Source organism: Lates calcarifer, linkage group LG5, assembly GCF_001640805.2.
Source record: "Lates calcarifer isolate ASB-BC8 linkage group LG5, TLL_Latcal_v3, whole genome shotgun sequence".
In the NCBI taxonomy this organism is placed as follows: Eukaryota; Metazoa; Chordata; class Actinopteri; family Centropomidae; genus Lates; species Lates calcarifer.
This window is the reverse complement of record NC_066837.1, coordinates 22,848,673-22,869,525: the sequence shown is the minus strand read 5'-3', so window position 1 is coordinate 22,869,525 and position 20,853 is coordinate 22,848,673. Positions and strand designations below refer to the sequence as shown.

General features: G+C 40.8%; 2 protein-coding genes across 2 annotated transcripts; one reads left to right on the top strand and one right to left on the bottom strand.

The window, feature by feature from the left end:
• Window positions 1-1,337: 1,337 nt before the first annotated feature.
• On the bottom strand, window positions 1,338-4,637 carry krt94 (keratin 94). Its single transcript, XM_051070801.1, is given in 9 exon segments — window positions 1,338-1,654; window positions 1,760-1,773; window positions 1,884-2,104; window positions 2,795-2,920; window positions 3,082-3,243; window positions 3,374-3,530; window positions 3,647-3,729; window positions 4,081-4,347; window positions 4,349-4,637. Coding segments are annotated over 9 exon segments (1,242 nt in total). The 5' UTR covers window positions 4,511-4,637; the 3' UTR covers window positions 1,338-1,604.
• A 12,013-nt stretch (window positions 4,638-16,650) lies between these two features.
• On the top strand, window positions 16,651-20,516 carry krt98 (keratin 98). Its single transcript, XM_018664685.2, has 8 exons — window positions 16,651-17,067; window positions 17,795-17,877; window positions 18,042-18,198; window positions 18,876-19,037; window positions 19,126-19,251; window positions 19,871-20,091; window positions 20,240-20,250; window positions 20,368-20,516. The coding sequence occupies exons 1-8, from the start codon at window positions 16,723-16,725 to the stop codon at window positions 20,463-20,465; spliced, it is 1,203 nt and encodes a 400-aa protein (XP_018520201.1). The 5' UTR covers window positions 16,651-16,722; the 3' UTR covers window positions 20,466-20,516.
• Window positions 20,517-20,853: the final 337 nt, after the last annotated feature.

Below are 20,853 nucleotides of genomic sequence, written 5' to 3'. Positions count from 1 at the left end.
ATTGGTCTGTATCCTCCACAGAAAACCACTGAATCTTAAACCAGTTATTGAAAAAAGAGACATCATGACATATTTTAAACGTGGTAAAAGACTTTAAAGACAAAATAGTGCATATGCACACAAACATATCTAAAATGTCAGAAAGTAACACCTTCAAAAGAACTCATCAGGTTTGGCATTAGTTTGGTTGTAATCAGATGTTCAGTTATGGCTGTGCACAGTTTGCCCTTGACAGGCCCACTGGGTTTAACACTCATCTGGGTAAAATGGTCTGATGTTGGTGCAACATCTTTTTATGACTTCTGCTTTGAATTTTCATATCAAATTACAAGCATGACTGGAAGGGCTTTGTCATCAACTATCATTATAACAATGTGGAGGAGATGCTGATGTGCAACAAAATCGCTCCAAATATGGGTGAGTGAAGCTCCACAGAGGGGGCTGGATTTTGCAATCTGATCCTTAATAAGCTCTCTCCCCTCCAAAACTAACATTACACCATCATTTGAGAATTATGAAGTCTTCACAGAATTTCACTGTAATTTTAGAAGCTGTAACTATTGACCTGTACAGAGTGCAAAGGCTCATGTACAACTTTCACTCCCCCTCTGCTTCACTCTCTCTAACCCACACAAATACACACCACATGGACATAATTCCCTGCCTCTCTTCCACACAAAACCTAGGCTACATTAAGTCACCAGCAGCCGAGTAACCCCACCCTTAACAATACTTTATCATAACAGCTCATTGGTTATTTGCTATCAATTACAGTTCGTAAAAGGGCCAAAGTGCAGCATAGCACCTGTTGCTACAATGACTCTCTTTGTTCAGTTAGTCAGTGTTTGCATTTTCACTCAGTGTTTCTGTCCTGAGCCATGTGTGTTCTTGTTACTAGGTGACAGACTTCATGTTACACTGTTGAAAAAGCCTCCAGGGCAAAGATTAGTCAACCATTTGGGTGTGTCTTGTTTAAAAAACCCTCTTTGGGCAAGCCCTGGGGTCATGTGCTTTATTTGGTCACGTAACTTGCACTTTTCTGAAAGTTTTCTTGTGCTGTTGTAGTTTCGAGAGCATCAGGCTCAGCCCGGCTTTCTGAGCTGCTTCTTTCTCTACATCCTAATGCTTTACACACTGGAGCAGTTAACCATTGTTCACCCTTTCCTGACAACAGCCCCTGTTACATAACATACATTTCCGCCACCCCATATCCCACCTCCCAGAATGTAATGCAGTTGCCATGACAACTGCATAAACAGAGCGATGTCATGGAAAAAGATGTAGACTCTTTTTCTTTTTTTTCTATAAAAGACCAGCAAAGTCACAAAACACAACTCTTATGTTCACCAGCAGATTTATTTTTCAGACAGGTAACACACACAAACACACACATACAGTACATCAGGCGTTTCTTCTTAATTGCAAATGTTTTTTCATACATGAGCTTTAAACACGGGCTTCTTTTTCATCTTATCTCAGATTTTTTCAGTACAGCTTCACTCATCTCATCTCGTGTAACAGCTTTTATTAGTCAGAGTGTGTGTGTGTGTGTCTGTGTGTGTATGTGTGTGTCCGAGAACAGCTTGTCCTGCCAGTTGGACCTCCTAGCTGGAAGTGCGCACAGTGGTGGTTGTGACTGTGGTCTTTGAGCCCCCTGTTAAAAAGAAGGGGAAAAAATCATGATTGCAGTGCTCTGAGCTTTTATTACAGAAACTACACTGTGTTTATGCAATGTCTTGGTAACACAGACGTCACTCACCTGAACCAATGGGTCTAAAATGAAGGAGAGGGAAGAAAAAAGCAGAGGAAAAACAGTGAGAGGAGCTGTCATGTGCGTTATCTTCTAAATAATTAGCATTAGCATTTTGTATCATTGTGTCTACCTGGACTCCTCTGTTTCCAGCAGGCTCCTGTAGGTTGCAATCTCTTGCTCCAGCCTGGTCTTGATGTCCAGCAGCATCTTATAATCCTGGCCCTGCTGCTCAATGCTGGCTCGCATGTTGGCTAGCTCAGCTTCAAGCATGTTGATTGTGTTCTGGTAGCCAGCGAGCATGGCGCTGTAACGATTCTCTGTCTCTGCTAACGTGTTCTCCAGAGCCCCTTTCTGGTAGAGAGTGAAAGAAAAAAGTAGCTGAATTCATGCATATGAATTGCAACACATATATTTTCTTCATGCTTGTAAGCCAATTTACTGTAATGAACCTTTTGTGACAGTTGACTGATACCTTATCTATAGTCTGTAACCACCAGCCACACCCTGGTTTATATATGTCAGACAGACACAAAAGCATGTCTGCTTTCCTTTACGGAAGAATAATTAGCAGAGGAATATGTATAAGCTTTTAAATACATGTGTTATTTAGCTGCTCTTCCATAGTTGAACAGAAGTAGTGTGCTGCTCTCCCAGTGAGTACTGAATGATTAACTCCAGTTTGGCACAGATAATCTATGGGAGTAAGACTTTTGGGTTACCCAGTTCAACATTCCTGCAGTTTTCGTCAAACTCTTTCATGCCTTCCAGAATTTGAGCAGATGTCTGTGAAATGTTTTCCTCAGCAGGAGCTCCTCCCCTTCTCTCCACAGCTCCCATCATTCTTATCTCTCTCTCTCCCTCCCTTCTCTCTTTCAATAAAGCCTCCTTCCTTTTACCCTCCTCTATCCTCTTTGCCCTCTATCATTGTCTGTTTCTCCATTTCCCCTTGACAAGACAGGGATCTGGGGATTTTGCTCATATAAGGCAAGATCAGTGAGATGTGAACAGATGGCTTTCGTTTAAGGGTTTTTTTTTTCTCACCATGCTGAGCTGAGACTGCAGCTCGATCTCCAGGCCCTGCAGTGTGCGCCGCAGGTCACCAATCTCTGTCTTGGACGTTTGGATTGTCTCTGTGCTGATGGCCACCTCCTTGGTCAGGGCTGCCGACTAGAGCGAGAAATAAAGTCACAGTTAGAAGGCTTGGTGATCGCTTGTCTTACTTTCACAGGAGATTGTGTTTAATTACAGGTTACTCTGCTAAGGGAGTAAACCCAGTCATTTGCAAAGTGTGGGATGTAGTGATTCTGTTTATGGGAAAATCTTTTCACCTTCTCATTAAACCAGGACTCCTGGTCGCGACGATGTTTATCAGTGATGGCTTCGTACTGGGCGCGGACCTCATCCAAGATTTTGTTGAGGTCCTGCTGAGGTGCAGCATCAACCTCCACATTGACTGTGCCAGTAAGCTGAGACCGCAGTGCTGCCAGCTCCTAAACAACAAGAGGAGAATAAACTCAGCATTAAAGTCTGTTGATAGAGTTGTGGAACTCTACAGGTGTGTTGAAGCAGGTTGTCATGGCAAGCAGTAATCATTTTGACTGGAGGAAGCGCATCCATCACCTCTGCGTGATTCTTCTTGAGGTAGGCCAGCTCATCCTGCAGACCTTCGATCTGCATCTCCAGGTCAGCCTTCGTCAGGGTGGTCTGGTCAAGCAGGCGGCGCAGGTTGGCGATGTCAGCCTCAACTGACTGGCGCATCATCAGCTCATGCTCATATCTAAACAGTTTGGAAAGGAGAAAACACTGATCAGCAATGAATAGAACTTCTCCTTCTTGTTTGACATCCACAAGGTGCAGATAGGCCTGCAGAAAAGTATGAGGATTCATACTTACTTGGTCTTGAAGTCGTCAGCAGCCAGTTTGGAGTTGTCAATCTGGAGCAGGATGTTGGCATTGCCGATGGTGGCAGCAGCAATCTTAAGATAGCAACAACAGTGGGAGGTGGTTTCACTTAAATAGTTGATTACTCAGTCGTGCAGTAGTATAGACTGGTTTTATTACTCACTGATACATCAGTTCACTTCATGCGCCTCTAGGCTACATCAGACACATCACACTTTGAAGCCCCACAAGCTTCGAGAAACTATACGTCACTGTTTACTATCCATCAAAAAACCAAGTATTCAGTGGCACAACAGATTATGCAGTCTCTAGTTTTAGATAGATTCATACTTCTACCTTAAAATCCTCCCTTGATAATCATTAACAGCACTGCAAACATTTGACTTATCTGGTGTTAAAGCTGTTGAGGCTGGCACACACTATACCTTGTCCTTCAGGTCATTGATTATGGCCCAGTAGTTGCTGTAGTCTCTCTCTGCTGCAGGGCCCTTCTGCTCGTAGTACTCTCTGATCTGCTTCTCCAGCTTGGCATTGGCTGCCTCCAGAGAGCGAACCTTGTCCAGGTAGGAGGCCAGACGGTCATTCAGGTTCTGCATGGTGGCCTTCTCATTCAGATGGATGGTGCTCTGGTCCAGGGCGCTGGACAGATCGAAGCCACCACCGACCCCCATGCTGCTGCCAGCCCCCATGCTTACCACCAAACCCAGAGGAGACAGTGCGCATGGAGACGGCGGAGACGCGAGGAGCTGACCTATAGCTGAGTCCTGACACACTGTGAGCCTTGTGAACAGGCGCACTTGATGTGTAGCTGCGGCTCTGTCGCATTATTATGGAACCACTGGGGTTATACATCATGGCTGACTGTCTGCTGGTCAAGAGAGAACACGAGGAGAAAGGACCGTTGTACAGCTGAAGACTGTAGCAGGACTGTGGAGTTTGATAAAGGGAGGCAGGCTCTTGATATAGTGCCGGACCTGGGGCGGGCCTGGCTGGGAGGAGAGAGGGAGAGAGGGAAGGAGGGAGTTTTCCTTTATACTTCAGCCACAGGCTTGGCAGAACCTCCAGGGTTTGGTTTCTTTCCACTCCTGTGAGGAAAGTGTTATGGAATGTGTGTGTGTGTGTGTCTCTACTTCTGTGTCTGTTGGTCTGTGGGGATCTCTTTGTAGGAGTGTGGAGTGTGCATGTACCATGTGTGTGTGTGTGTGTGTGTGTGTGCTTGTGTGTATCCATCTCCATGTATTATTTGTGTATGACATAACTGCCTACAGGTCTAACCTCAATCATGCCAGTTATTTTGTATCCTAATACAAACAGAAAAGGTGTACAGTTACTGTTTTCGTGTCCCACCATAAGTCAACATTCACATCAAGCACTTTGCAAATAATATTTTCCATCAGTGTCAGAAATAATCCATCATGATAAAATCAAGCTACAGTCAAGTTATCCAGTACAGTACAGTCAGAGTATGTATTTGGTATTATTCATGTATTATGGATATGATTTTGCATGTTAACCAGTAGAAACAGCCACAGTGGTTTCATGATTCCCTTGTTTTCAAAATAATTGCTTGTAGCATCAAATATTCATAGTAGCTTTCTGTCATTGTCTGTCAATTACAGATTTTAGACACTTATTCTTTCAGAGGCAAAAGAGAATTGTAAGCGATAATATGCTATTTAAATTGCAATGTTTTTTATTTAGTCACTCACGCGTTTGATCTAACTGGCCTTGTGGTTAACCAAATAAAATGAGCAAGAAATTAATACAGTCCTGTTTAAGCACGACATGAAAACTAGCCTGGAACTGCAAACTGGCATTGTTTTCCATATTTAAGGTCAAACCTGTTTAAGGGAATTTGTCAGCAACTCATTGTTCACCATGTCACACACAACATCCCTCCTCAGTCCTGTATCCTGTGTGTGTGTACGTGCATGCGTGTGTGTATACGCACTTCATTTTGTTGGTTTTGGCTCATGTCACAAGCTTTGTGAGGGAGAAAAATGTGTAGGTGGTGGGTGTGCAGGCATGTGTGTGTGTGTGCATGCACAAGTGTGTGTGTGTGTGTGTGTGTGTGTGTGTGTGTGTGTGTGTGTGTGTGTGTCCTCCTTATCTCAGAGTTGGGTTCTGGCCAACTTCTGTGCTCTTGTGGTGTAACATCTGGTGTCAGCTGGGGGGAGCGGGGTGGTGGTGGTGGTGGTGAAGGAGACACAGGGGGGTCAGCTCTCAGTCAGAGGGAAAAGTGAATCATGCTCCTTGTGTACTGTTTAAGGGCTCAGTCACTCTATACTTAACTGTACTACATAATCTACCTTTTAAAAAAAAGTAGATTTTGATTACAGATACTTGTGGACAAATTAGAGGATTATTTCTGGAATACATCAATATAGTGAAAACCAAAAGCTCATTTATGTCTTTATGCAAACCTGAAAAACTGTCACTTGGCTTTACTGTACCTTTAATCATTCTATAATCATCAGAAATCACACTGAAGACAATTTAGAGTTCAGTTTATTACCTGAATGACTATACTGCATTTGGTTGTTTGGCTCCTTCTGAGAGTTTGATGAGAAATTTGATACAATTAGTCTCTAGTAACCCAGATTATGTAACTACCCTATAGGTTTATGTTGTGACCACTAGTTTCAGTTATTTTATCTAAATACTACAATACTCCTTGGGCACTGTTACCATGGAGGAGAAGCTAGTCCATGTTGCAAATCTTAAAAACTGACACAGAAGTGACTTGATATACAGCTGCAGATTGTGTCCTTGTTTTGTGACAAAATGAACTTTGGGGCTCATAGTTAATGTTTCTCTTGAAGTTTTTATGAGTACAGGTTTGTACCTTTGATATTTGATTGCTGATCCAACCCAGTCTCACTCCTAAAGCAGTGGATACTGCTTTAGTGTCATTTCTCAACATGCAGGGTGGTCCAACCGACTTCCAATGTTCTCTGCCGCATTGAAAGTTGATATGAGTTAAGAGGACTGCATGAGCCTGTTGTCTGCCTAAACCTAACCATAGAAGGTACTCTGGATGTGAATTCCAGTCTTGTTTTGTCCTTTGTACACCTGCCATCCAACCCAACCACCTCTTGGCAACTCTACTACCATTAATAAATGTAGTGCTTTGTTCATTAAAAAAAAAAAAATACACTGCCTCTGCACATTGAAAAATGACACTAAAGTGGTACCAAGTGCATTAAAAAGTAATGCCAAGGAGGACCTCACATCTGTAGGCATCTGTATGTGACAAGCTGGGAATGAGAAAATGTTGACCGATCCAAGTCATACAATTTCTCCAAATGTGAGTGACGTGACTAAATTTGCATGTGGGAAGAATGAAGGACACTTTGACTCCAGAACCAGGGGTGCTTCAAATAGATATGATATGATATGGTTAGTTTGGCTTAGCATTAAGACTGGAAGTAGGGGGGAAACAGCTAGCCTGCCTCTGTCCAGTGATAAAAAACAAAACACTACACTACACTTCTAATTCCTTTCCCAAGCAGAGAAATAGTCATAGAGGTCCCGGAGTATGGTCATCATCTGTGGTTGCCAGGCAACCAGTGGAAAACCAGGTGGTCACTGTATCTGACTGGTTCCAGTCTTGATGCTAAGCTAAACTAGCTGGCTGCTGTCTGTAGCTTTATATTTAGCATACGGACAAGAGAGTGGCATCAATCTTCTTATCTAACTCTGGACAAGCAAACAAATATGCACATTTCCTAAAAGGTTGAACTATTCCTTTAAAGTGACCTACACAACAAGTATGCAGTGTAATTCCTTTCTCTGTTATTCTAGACTCTTTTAGACATCTAACACAGTTTGCTTCAACACATGTCCTTTTTAAAAAAGGGAAGTAACTTTTATAAGAGCAAGTAAATAATTACAGGAGTCCTCTGTGGTTTCAGAGTTGAGACAGATGATTTAGAGTCAAAGATCAAAATGTTCACTATGTGGGTCCCAGGTTGCTCTTGCCTTGATTGAAGTTAAAAACAAGTCAAGTCAAGTTTATTTGTGTAGCGCTTAATAACTGTTATGTATAGCCTCAGCGGACCTGTCAGCACCCACATTATGAAAACAGTGAACTCCTCCGCACTAAGACCCTCGCTGAGAACAAGAAAACTCCCTGTAGGAGCTCAGAGGGGAAAAATACACAAAATCATTTATTGTTTGCATCCAGGTGAGTTTATTGTTTGTTGTCCGCGACAAAATGTGCACTCTGATACAAGATCCACAACATGCCATGTCAATGAATTCATCACAAATTTAATTAACCTTATGGTGAGACTTCATTGCATTGGAACATTATCAGTGTCAATCTTGGCACAGGTGGTGAGAAACAGACAGCAACGACCAAATACCTCACTGGTCGCATTCTCTGCTGAGACATGGCCTTGTTTACAGTAGGACAGAGACAAATGACTGCTTTACAACATGTCAAAGCAAAGTAGATGACTTCATGGCTGGAGAACATAGATGGGTGTTTTCACTAAAACCAACCTTATGACTCATGTACATGGTTGACTGAAAAACCCCAAAATCTCCTCAACAGTGTTACAGGAAACTCACTTCTCTCTTTTTCATCAATTTAATTTGAAGTATCAATGCAGCCTATTTTCAGTTATATTGTAATCACTATGGTGAATGAGTAAGACATGTAATGACTGTGTACAGCTTCTCAGGAAATACCTCAGACCCAGATTAAAGCTACCTTTCGGTGTCTGGCTAAGCAGGATTGAGAGCAAAGTCCATGATACTGACTATTCACTCAAAACAAACAGGTCCTGCAAGACTTCCAGTAACTTAAGATAAACACACATTATCTAATGTCTAGAGATAAGTCACTAATTTTATAGTTAAATCCTATAAATCTTTTAAGACTTTCCCGCTAACTTTATCTCAAACTTAAGGTTTCTCCACCTGTCCTTTGCAGGAGTTTTCTATGCATTATGAGCAATAAAGTGCATGACTCAGTAGAAATACAACTCCACCCTCTCCCCTCTAAAAATCCAAGTGCTTACTGAGAGACGTGAAGTAAAAATTAAGATAAAGTTAAGATAAAATTAAGATAAAGTTAACTGATAAACAACCTCTAGTGAAGGAGTGTCTCAGGCTAAGACACTGAGCAATCTGTGCAGATGACTGATTTGCAGGAAGTGCTACCTTTAACAGTACAATATCGTAATTAGTGTTTGATGTGTCCCATGTAATGTTGTACTGTTATGTTAATTACAGTGCACTATGCTACACTTAACATGGTTTTTAGCAGATTTCACAGAGAAGAAAAATTAAAGTGGTAAAACTAACTTTGAAAAACATGAATTAAATATTTTAAGGTCATAAATCACCTGTAAGTGACGAATGATTAACAATGTGAAGTAGCCACACAATGAACTGTGACAGGGAGGTAATAACACTTAAATACTTCATTTGTTCTGTTCTGCTCTGAGCTTCCTTCTCTCTGCTGTAAAGAAAGGAGGGATGGTCTCTATTCAGTGCAAAAACAAAGACTCAGGGCATAAGGAGGAAACCCACTGTTCCATTTCTTCATTTAGACATATCACCTTAAGTTACCATAGACTCAAAACAGCATCAAAATAATCCACTGTTTGTTTGCGTAGCAACTACCAGGAGTGTGTGTGTCACTACTGCTTGAATCGCATCTATTGTTCTCAGTTCTGGATGGTCTGGATTCCTGCACCTGAGTGCAGATAAGTACAGTATCCTTGCCATCAGTTTCATAGTGCGGTGGGAAGGACAGCTGGCTGGCATTCTCATGTCTTTCACACACCGGTCACTTCCTGTATGAAGTATTATTATGAAGATGACATATCAACACACCTTTGTTTCTTGTTTTAGCACTTTGAAGTTTGTCAGTGTTGCGGGCTCATGTGGAGCTCGCACTCACACCAACAATATGTAGCTGTCAAGGGTCACCCTAAAGGTTACAGTCTAACCTTTGCCTGATGTTTTTTATCAAGAGACACATTTTTATCCAGGTAGATATCCCTCAATGTGACATATACCTGAACAAGGTTTTGTTCATCTTAGGTGGTTATTACAATACAGTGTGGACAAACACCACTGTTGATAAGAAAAGAGACATGCCCACTTCTTCTGCACTGAATTTGAGTTGGTGCCCCACCTCAAAAAAGAACTGTAATGTGTTTGTTTTCCCCAAAATAATCTGAAAAGTGGCACTGAAGCGATCACCTCATGTGTTGATCATTTTAGATAACTTTGAATTATAGGTAATGGAATGACAAATGTGCAGATATATTACAGTGTGAAGCATTCAGAGGGTGCACATACTGACAGCAGTGAGCTTTCTGTTTTGATACATTAGCAGGACGACTCTGTGGATGTAGGTCCACCACAAGCCAGATGGTCAGACCAGACCAGTTTCTTTTATCCAATATTTTGGTTTATGAAGGGATGTGGAATGAAGTGATGGAGTTAATTACATTCAGGCTCAGTTTTACTTTGTGCTGAGTGCTAATTGGTAAATGTAAGCATGTTGACATACTCAACTAAGATGGTGAACATGGTAAACATTATACATCAGCATGTTAGCATGCTGACATTGCAGTATTTGCTGCAAAGTACCACTGTGCCTTGAATATGATAGAATTAAAAAACTAAAGTAAAGAAATTAATTTGATAGTTTTCTTTGTCCCCCTGGAGCGTTTTCTTCTTTTTTCCTTTACATGTTTTGAAGAAAACAAATGAGCTCTGTATTTGTGCAGTAACCACTGAACAGCCCATTGCACCATATTCTGGAAACTGGCACAGCTAACAGTTAACCTGGACTGACCTCTTTGACTTTGTGTCTTTGATTGAATCAATAATGGATTGTTTGCCACTAGGAGTGTTTGATAGTGTTCTGTAAATCAGTTCTTAAATTATATGACTTTTAGTGAAGAGCCTTATCCTCCCTGTGTGAAAAATTAATCAGTTCTTTCTTGCTCAATACCCAACCACTCAACAAAGTGAGACAGAATCTGTTGTTATGCCATTCCAACAGACAGAGAGACGTAGTGCCGTACAAACAGCGCTGACAGCAGCTCTGTGCAGGGTTGGTAACGATGAATCACAGATGTGAGCCTTTGCGTAGCAACACGGTCCTTGGAGCCTCCTTTAAAATGTACCACACCCCATCTACAGACATTATCACATCCTGCTCAAGTATTCAAGCTTGCAATGTGCAATAAATTTCCAGCATGCAACACATCTGACAAAGGTCCCCAACTGAACTATTGACTGAACATCTTCAGCAAAATGTGCTGAGAGGTGGGATTACAGCTATGACATGGTCTGACATGTTGGAGTCCTGTATGCTCAGTCTATGTGGAACCAGCTTCTGCAGACAAAGTTAAACATTCACCTGCACATTGTACAGTGAATTATTTGCTGTGCATATAGACATTCTCGTATCCATTCATGTTGTGTCAATAGACTGACCTTCTTTCATTCTCGCAGTATGATTCATATATTAGAACTTAATTTGCTCTGTCTGAAAGTGCTTTACTCTTTATGAGCTTCTTTATAGCAACTTTTTAATTAATTTCTTCAGATGAATTTAACACTGATATAAAATGATAAAACACGTATATGCTAAAGAAATGTGTCATAGTATGGTGTCACATTTATGGAATTTCACACAATACAAATGAAATGCAAGTCCCTCAAGTAAATACTTTCAGTATCTCTCTGAAATTGTTCCATTTTATTTGAAAGTTCAACTGAACTAAACTAAACTAAACTACCTAAGGAATATAAGTTTCCTGAGAGTGTTTAATTTCCTCTGTGCTTGTCTTGTGTGTGTAGCTGACACACAAAAGGAGAGAAACAAACACAACAAATTAAGCCTATTGTAACCCAGCCTATGCTACAGAGAACTTACTTTTAAATAAAGATAGAGAACAGTTATAAATGAGAAACATGGCATGTTGTAACCTACACAAAGTTCATGAGTCAGACTAGAGAAAGAGACAATGTACTAAGGTCTACAGGGACTAATATGTCTCCAAATGCCAGTGATTATCACACAGCCACACCCATCCTGTAACACAGATTTCTGAGCCTTGGGGGTGAGATTTACAGCTGAAGTGCGCCATCTAGTGATGGTCAGTGCAAGAACTGCTTACTGTGTAAACTGAGCATGCATTATTTCTGTGCAAGAGTCACAACTGACTCATCGTGCCACTCCCAAGGAAGCAATGAAAGTAAAGTGAGAATTAGAACTGTTTGTGAATCAAACTCTCTTTGAGAATTTGACAACAGTGTTTTGTTTGTTTTTTGTTTTTTTGTCATCCATCTGCCATGACTAAAGAAGCAGAGAGTAAAGATATAAGAATCAATGACACTATCTGTTTAATGAATGCTGTAAACTGTATTGATGCAAAAATAATGGAAGAATTTTGTGTTTCTGTAATTTCCAGAAGGTTTCAAGATGTTTAGAATACAGCTGACTTTTCCCATAGAAAGGCAGGCACACATTCTTGCTCTTACTCTCCCTGCTCCTTCTCTCATATCCTCATACTGCTCTGTGTAAGTTGTGTGTACTGAAAAGTCATATATGTGGACAGACATAGAATATGTGATTGTTCAGTAGACACAACTGCACATGTATGCACACTGCAGCCTACATCTACTGACAGCAAACAGCTGCAGAATGTGTCTGTGTGAATGACTAAAGGGATCTACATTCATGGTGTAAGTAGAAGAAGAAGACAGTGCTGTTATTCTTGTTCATGTTCATGTCTGCAGTTAATATGTGTCCACTTTCATCCCCATGTTCTACTCTTCTGTGTTGGACAGAGAAATATAGTGGGCGTGGAGAGCTGATGGGAGGTGGTGAGTCTGTGCTTGGCCTGGATTGGTCCGAGTGTTGTAACTTTTTTTTATTACACAACTTAGGGCATTTTTCCTTTGGCTCGTCTACATCTCTAAACTCACCGACAGTATGCCCTGCACTGTTTATTTAATACCAATTTATACCTCAAAAACTGAAAACAGTGGGACTACTGTGAGTTAAAGACACATATTGTTCTTGGGTGGGGGTGGGGGGTGGGGGTGTCCTTGGACTGTTTTCAGTGAGATTTCTTGGGATTTAGCTGTGATTATTTTAAATTAGAACTTACTGCATTGTTAATAACACTGGGATTTACTATTACTTTACATATCAAATTATTATCACTACACAAAAAACTCACTCTGCACTGAACTGATATGTGACAGGTCACTCAGTAAACACACTATAACTCACAATATTCAATGTCTGTGTGTATACTACTATTATTTTTTTAAATATGGTTTTTATTAAGTCAGTCAATAAGTCAGTTTGTAAAAGCTGGTTTATATATTGATGTAAGTGTGTTTGTTTACCAGTGTATAGACTCTTAGTTTTTTCACTGCAGTTCAATGTAAAACACAAACATAAAAAAATCCATTACAAGTAGGAGAGTGAATTTTCGTAGCCACCGAAACTTGATCATATCCTCAACCTGCTCTGTGTAGGTTTGTGTGTCTACCCCGTTAATTACACATGTCTCTTCAATCATTTTTGATTCTGACTGTGCATTTCTGTGATTACATCTGACAGTACATAAAGGTGTGTTGCCACCCTTGAAACGCCTCTTACCACATACAAACATACCTATACATCAACGCAGTTTATCTTGCAGTAACACCAAACAGTGTTGCTGTGGCATGGAGAGAGAAGGCAGAGCAGCATATTTGTCTCAGGTTTCTAAGAGAACAAGAGAGCTTTTCTGCAGTCTGTTGAGGAAAATGTATAAAAGGATTAAGATCAAGTCAAGAAAGTTGTTTTACGAGCTAATCATGCCTATCAGGTTACTACATTATTGGAGGGCTGTCTGGCCCACAAGGCTTTGGGGAGAGGAGGTTTAAGTTGTAAGAACTATTATCAGTCAAAGGAATGAACATGATGAGATTTGTGCCAAGTTGTGAATAGAAAACCAGATTTGGCCATGGATGATGTAAAGCTTCTAACAGAGAGGAAGAACTTAAATTGATGCTAATTCTACACGACCAATTGCAGCAGGCCTTTTTTACAGCAGACAGTTTGTCATAGCAGGAAAACCATACGTGTAACTAATCATATTAATCCCTGCCATTGTGAGCACTGTCTTCCATCTCACTGGCATTGAATGGATTGTTAACATGTGTTTACACTTGCATTTTACCTTCAGTTACATAAAAAATGTCTGCTGAGAAAAAGTAAAGCTACCTGAATGACCTCTTTTAAAAAAAAAAAAAATCATTAATTTAAAGAAATAAAATGCAATTTTGTTAAGCAGTTTTCCTGTACAGAAAACATTAGCATCAGTCACTAGATGTGAGCTCAGACTGTGTAATCCTACTCACTGAACTGAAACATGGCCAAACAATGTATATCCCTCCTGATCCCAGGCTTCCAGGGATGAAAACACTGTCGCTGTAGCAAACACACCAGATTCCTTTTAGAAACATTTTCTAATTTCCTCCCTGGATGTCAGAGATGAACACTGTTTTTTTATGAATTCAAAGTCTTTCTAAGTGATCTGCAGTTTGGCTTTACTCTTGAACTTGCTGGTCCCGATTTAAACCACCGACTATGGCTCAGTTAGTAGGAGAGTGTATCTGCTTGCCAAAGTTACATTGTCTAATAACAAGTGTTCAGGGTGCAGGGTGGGATTGACAGAGGCTCCATTCTCATTCTATTATAAGTCAGTGTACCATCAAAATGATTCTGAAGCTGTTTTAAGCTAAAATAGTTACACAATGTTGCTTTAAAGCTACAACATAGCTTGAGGAATCTAAAACTCAAAGACTTCAAAGAGGCTTCAGCCCTCATAAATCATGTTACTACTTGATGATAGACCTACATGAAAAAACTGTGTCATGTGTCTCTTCATGGCACTATGTTTAAAAAAATAACTGAATGACATTCTGTAGATACAATAAAACCATCAGTCATCCCTTTTTCAAACCTCACCCTGCTTATCACTGGGAGTGCTGGCTGAGGTAGTGACATAATGAGTGAGGACAAGTGACAGCCCGGTTATTTAAAGAGACAACTAAAAAAAAAAAAAAAAAAAAAAACAACAACAACAACAGCAAGGTGATCATTTTCTACTGGCATGGGCATACGCCTCTGTTATGAAGAGGATGGAATGATAATCATAAACCAATACAAAATTCCTGGTATATTCTCAATACATCAACGTTAAACTTTGAGAAGTTCATAGTGTTTGTTACAGACTGTTTCACAACATTTCCTGATTCCTGCTGTTTCACAGGTGCAACAAGTTTAGTAAGTAACTTATCAGATTTGTCTTGAGAGGGAACCCCCTCGGATTTATTTTTACCAACTATGTTCCAGTCTTAGTGTCAGAATAACTATTTTTTGTTTGTTTTTGTTTTTTCTTATACTTTTGTGAAGAAGAATAAATAAAAATCCCACATACTGTGAGAAACACCTTAAAATCAACCGGTTCATGGACACCAGCCCACATTCAAAAAAGTTACATATAATGCTGTGAACATCAGTTAAAGCAGTCATGTGTTAAAAGGATATGAAATGTAAGTAAAGCAACAAATATGTACTTGACTGTGCATATAATTACCCGGTGCTTACATATTTTCCAGATTGCCTGTGTGAGGTGCATGTGTTGAAGATATTATCATACAATAACATATTTCTTATATAACTAACAGTATGTGGTGATATGGGATGGAAGCCATGTGAAGCTGTCACATGTTGTGACAACAAAATTAATAAACAAATCTTTTAACGTGATAGCTATCCAAACGAAGCTTAAAGAGCATTAGTTATTTAAGATGACTAGGGGTCTGCAGCCATGTCAGTGATTCTGTACATACTGTAGGTACAGCACAGTGCTTTGAGCTGAATGCCAACATCAGCATACTGCAAACATTTAAACCTGATGGTGGCTCTGGGCTCAGGGGATCACTAAAGTGAACATCTGTGCAGGATTTCATGGTGATTCACCTAATAACTGATGTGTTTTTCAATAGAAACTAACATGGTTGAAGATGGTCAAGAAAAATGGTCAGAGGAATATGTCAGCGCTAACCTGAACAGAGCAGAGGATGACAATAGAAGATTCTGATTCTGTCTTTTTTTAACTTGGTCTTTGTGGTGAGCTCTTCCTGTTTGACATGACAGACAAATGTAGCGTACAGTACACGTTTACATATTGGCATTTGTGCTGGGTTTTTGTTAAAGGCTTACCATCACAGCATAAAAGCAATGTATGCTTAATTTCAGATAATATCTGATATGTTTTGGCACATATAGACACAGTGCCAGATCTTCTGCTTATTTTTCTTTGTATTTTCTCTTGCCTGTGTAGGTACTGTAAGTAAGTTTCTTCCAGGCCAGGTAGGCTGGGTACCACTGGGTGTATAATAGTTACAGTTACAGTACAGTACAGTTAATACTAATTTAAATTAATTCATACATTCATATAATTGTACTGTAACTGACACAATCTTAAACATCATAGCTCCAAGTTTACATGACAAAAATAACTGTGGCTAGCTTAGAAATGCCTTGTCCTTAACCTTTGGCCCCAAGTTACACTGAGGTGAAATTGTCGTGGGTATGTGTCATTTCTGTCACTGCTGTGAACAATTTGGTAGAGTGGATGTTTTTATGAAATAGCCACACGTAGCAGTTTTTATATGGGAAAACATTATTTCTAACTCAAAGCAGTCAAACAAAGAGGGCTCCAAATGCAAACTGCTGCAATGTCCTTTCATTTAGTAATGATGAAAATGTGGAATCACAAGTTCGACCCGAAAAGTGGTGGATAAACCCCTACCCACCAGTCACCACACCCGTGTTGATTGAGAGATTGCATAGAAGGAGTAGGGGGGTTGCTTAACAGCCGCATTCTTCCCTTCATCTGTCCCTCCTAACTCCTCCTACTTTGCTGTTTGTGGCTGCTATATAACTAAGGAGACCAAGGTGATGCTTTCTACTGCAGATCAACTCCAGTAATCCTACCTGGTCCATATCCAGACCCTCCAACATGTCGTTCAGCTCCAAATCCTATGGCTCAAGGACCTTGAGCGTCTATGGTGGGGCAGGTGGCCGTGGCACCCGCATCTCCTCATCAACCCATCAGATGAGCTATGGAGCACCCACTAAGGGCTTCGACTTGGCTGACGGCCTGGACCTCCATGTCGGGGCCAATGAGAAGGCCACCATGCAGAACCTCAATGACCGTTTGGCCTCCTACCTGGAGAAGGTGCGCACCCTGGAGAAGGAGAATGACCGCCTTGACAAGCAGATCAGAGAGTGGTACCAGAGCAGAACCGTCATCTGCCACGACTACACCAGCTACTTTGCCATCATTGATGACCTGAAGGACAAGGTAAGAGGAAGGAGACGTGAGTGTGTTTTGGTGTTTTCTTGCTCTTGTAATGTTTCTGATGTTAACATTCACTGTGAGTGGGTGTGGGATGTGAGTATCCTTTGGTATGTACTGTATGACATTTGACTTAGAGAGCCAGTAAACTCATTCTTGTCATAGTTTTGAAGTGGGCCCTCACATGATACAAACAGATAGCAAAGAAGGTGATAATTCTCATGACTGTCAAACCAAATTCATTCCAACTGTGCGTCACAACCTGATGACAGCCCTCAGTGTCACAGTGATAATTTCACAGTGCAGGTGTACAGTAGAGTATGACCTACAAATCATCGAGTTAGTACCTTTTACTGTACATTAATGTTGCACACCTTGTGTACGTATGTTTCCTTCATTATATGTTATGTGTTAATATTACAGTTACTATCATCTTTACCAAGTTTACTGTAAATTATGAAACATCCTTTCTGAGTGCTGTTATTTGTTACAACTCTTGAAGAACCAAATCCATCCATCCATTATCTATACTGCTCATCCGTTAAGGGTTGTGGGGGGCTGGAGCCTATGAAGAAACAAATTTCCAACCAAATATTTAAATGTTCAGATATAAGTATCGGCCTCAGAAATTCCACATCCGTTGGGATGTTGTGTACAGTAAAATTGTATGAAACATGAGTCTTTTTCTTGTGTGTTTGTTACCTTACCTGTTCTGTTTTTTTTTCCTCTTCAGATTCGTATCGCTTCCAGGCTCAATGCCAAGACAGTCCTGGACATTGACAATGCCAAACTGGCTGCTGATGATTTCAAAATGAAGTGAGTCTGTTTCCTTTGTGTTTACGCCCCAACCACCCTCTCCACCCTGCTATATGGGTGAAACCTCACATGAGCATCAAAGAGTGAACTCATGTCTAACTGACAACTTCTATTCTTAACGGCCTACTGAAACCTCCCTGACCTGTCCGTCTCCTCACCCCCAGGTATGAGAACGAGCTGGCCATGAGGATGGCTGTGGAGGCGGACATTGCTGGACTGAAGAGGGTGCTGGATGACATGAACCTGACCAGGATGGATCTGGAGAGTCAGTACGAGGCCCTGAAGGACGAGCTCATCATGCTCAAGAGGAACCACGAGGAGGTGAGATTGAGGGACACCTAGTAGGGGTGTGCCCCTTCAAGGATTTTGACAGTGGCTTTACAAGCAGCAATACTAATGAGTTTACAACTGTCACCATGTTATATACTCCTATACACAGGCCAACACCCACACTGTGTATGCACATGACCTGAAAGTATACTAGAATACTACACTGGTGATAAATGAAACGATGTTCAACATCATTCATCTTGTCAATTGCAGAGAGTTAAATATACCATTCATTCATTCATTCTTTCACCGTAAGATAAAGTTGTCACCATTTGTTACAGCTATCCATTGTAGCTTGAGCCAGTCACAATTCACACGCATGACCTTTGCCTTACCTCTGATAACACTGAGGAAAAACTATGTGAGGTTAAAGCTTTTATAAACAGATCTGCTGGCTTCTCCCTGTTTTCCAGTGCTGCCCCTTTTCCCTCTGCACACTTCCTCGTATTCTTCTCACCCTCCATTATCTCATTGCCACTGTTTTTTCAACACGCACACACACTCAGACACATTGAACACACACACTCAGTTAGCGGAGATCAAAGAACCCAAAAGAATGTATACACCACAACAAAAATGTGTTTTATACTATTAATATAATGATAAAAAAACATTTATTTTGAGTTATTACACTGGCTGATCAAGGTGTTTCCCTTTGATCCCTGCAGGAGATGGCTCTGCTGAGGAGTCAAATGGGCGGCCAGGTCAATGTGGCCGTGGACGCCTCTCCCTCTACAGACCTGAACCAGGTTATGTCAGACATCAGAGAACACTATGAGGCAGTGATTGCCAAGAACCGCAAAGAGCTCGAGTCGTGGTATCAGACCAAGGTGAGAAGTCACAAGTGTTGCCACTCAAGTGAGCAGTGATCTGCTATTCCTCCAAGATAACATTAGATAACACTGTGTCTCTTCCCAGATTTCAGCGGTGGAGCAGGACGTGATCACAAACTCAGAGATTCTGGTGACATCCCGCACAGAAATTAAAGACCTGAAGAGCACACTCCAGAGGCTTCAGATTGAACTGCAGTCCCATTTGAGCATGGTATGTCAACATACACTAGGAAAGATTGGTTATCCTGCTGGTGATACTTATATTTCAAGACAAGGTAGATGTAAAGGTAGCTTTAAGGTTGTTTATAGAAACAGTACAGTCAAGAGTTAAATGAGGAGCTTGATGCCACTCTCATGTCTGCACCTTAAATATGATGCTACTGCCAGCAGCCCATAACATCTCAACAAGTTGCTTTTACACTTTATTGTATGAACTGAACAAACAAGCTAGAACAAATCTGTCAGCTTGAGAGGTGCTCTAGACAGATTTTGTTACCTTTAGGCTGATGCTAGCTGTTTCCAGTCTTCATGCTAAGCTAATCTGCTTATAATATATTATATATATATATATATATATATATATATATATATATATATATATATATATATGTATGGACTTGTCATTATAAAACCCATGTCAATGGGTTTTATAAGTCTAGCTCTTAGCAAGAAAGCAAATAAGGCAAAGCAAATACTCAGCAAGTGCACAGAAACACATGACACTAGATAAACTCTCAGACCAACAGGACGTTTAGCAGATTCTTACATGTACAAAGAAGTTTTATCAGCATCACTGAATTTTAATCACCGGCTTCCTCTGACCCCAACAGAAAGCATCTCTGGAGGGCACCCTGGCAGAGACTCAGGCACGCTACGCTGCACAGCTAGCAAACCTCCAGAACATGGTCACAAGCCTGGAGGCTCAGCTGTCCCAGCTCCACGCCAACATCGCCAGCAACAAGCAGGATTACGATATGCTGCTGGACCTCAAGACCCGTCTGGAGCTGGAGATTGCAGAATACAGGAGGCTGCTGGATGGGGAGGATGACAGGTGAGACCTGAGAAAGACATGATGGAGAAATGTTTGAAAATTAGAAAATTGTGGGACAGATGAGGGGGAACTAGAGACTACACCAAAAAATATATAAAAGTATGTTCCAGACTAATGTCTTCTTCTTTCTCTTTCCCTCCATTCCCAGCTCAAAACAAGGTAAGCCATTTTCACATACATGTTGTTCTTAAGTTATTATCAAAGTGAGCACAATACCAAAGTTACATGAAATGTCTGAGATTTGCTCATGATTGTTGTTTCTTTTCTTTTCTTCAGTGGTCACAAAGGTCATCACTGTGGTGGAGACAGTTGTGGATGGAAAGGTGGTCGAGAGCAGCAAGACTGTTGATGTGGATGTTGATCAGATTGAGTGAAAAACTGAAACCATTGGCAAAAATCAATAAAGATCATGCAGTTGAATTAAAGTTTCTGGTGTGATGTAATGAGCAGAGTATCTCATGTTACCGCCATCATTGTCTCTCACTGATGGATAATGAATCTTTGTACAAATCAGGACACACCCACATCACACTGTGTCCTGGACTACACTGCAGCTTGGTGAGAAGTTATACCGCTGTAGGTCAGCAAAAACAGGATTGTCAGGCGGTGTAATGTTACTCAGATCTTCATATTGACATTAATCAGATCTTCATATTGACAATCTATCAACCAAATGTCACTTGTGGTGAAAATGATCAGAAAATCATTTCCCAGCTTTGGAGCTCTGAGGAGCTTGTTTGCCTCTTTTAGTTTGTAGTTTTT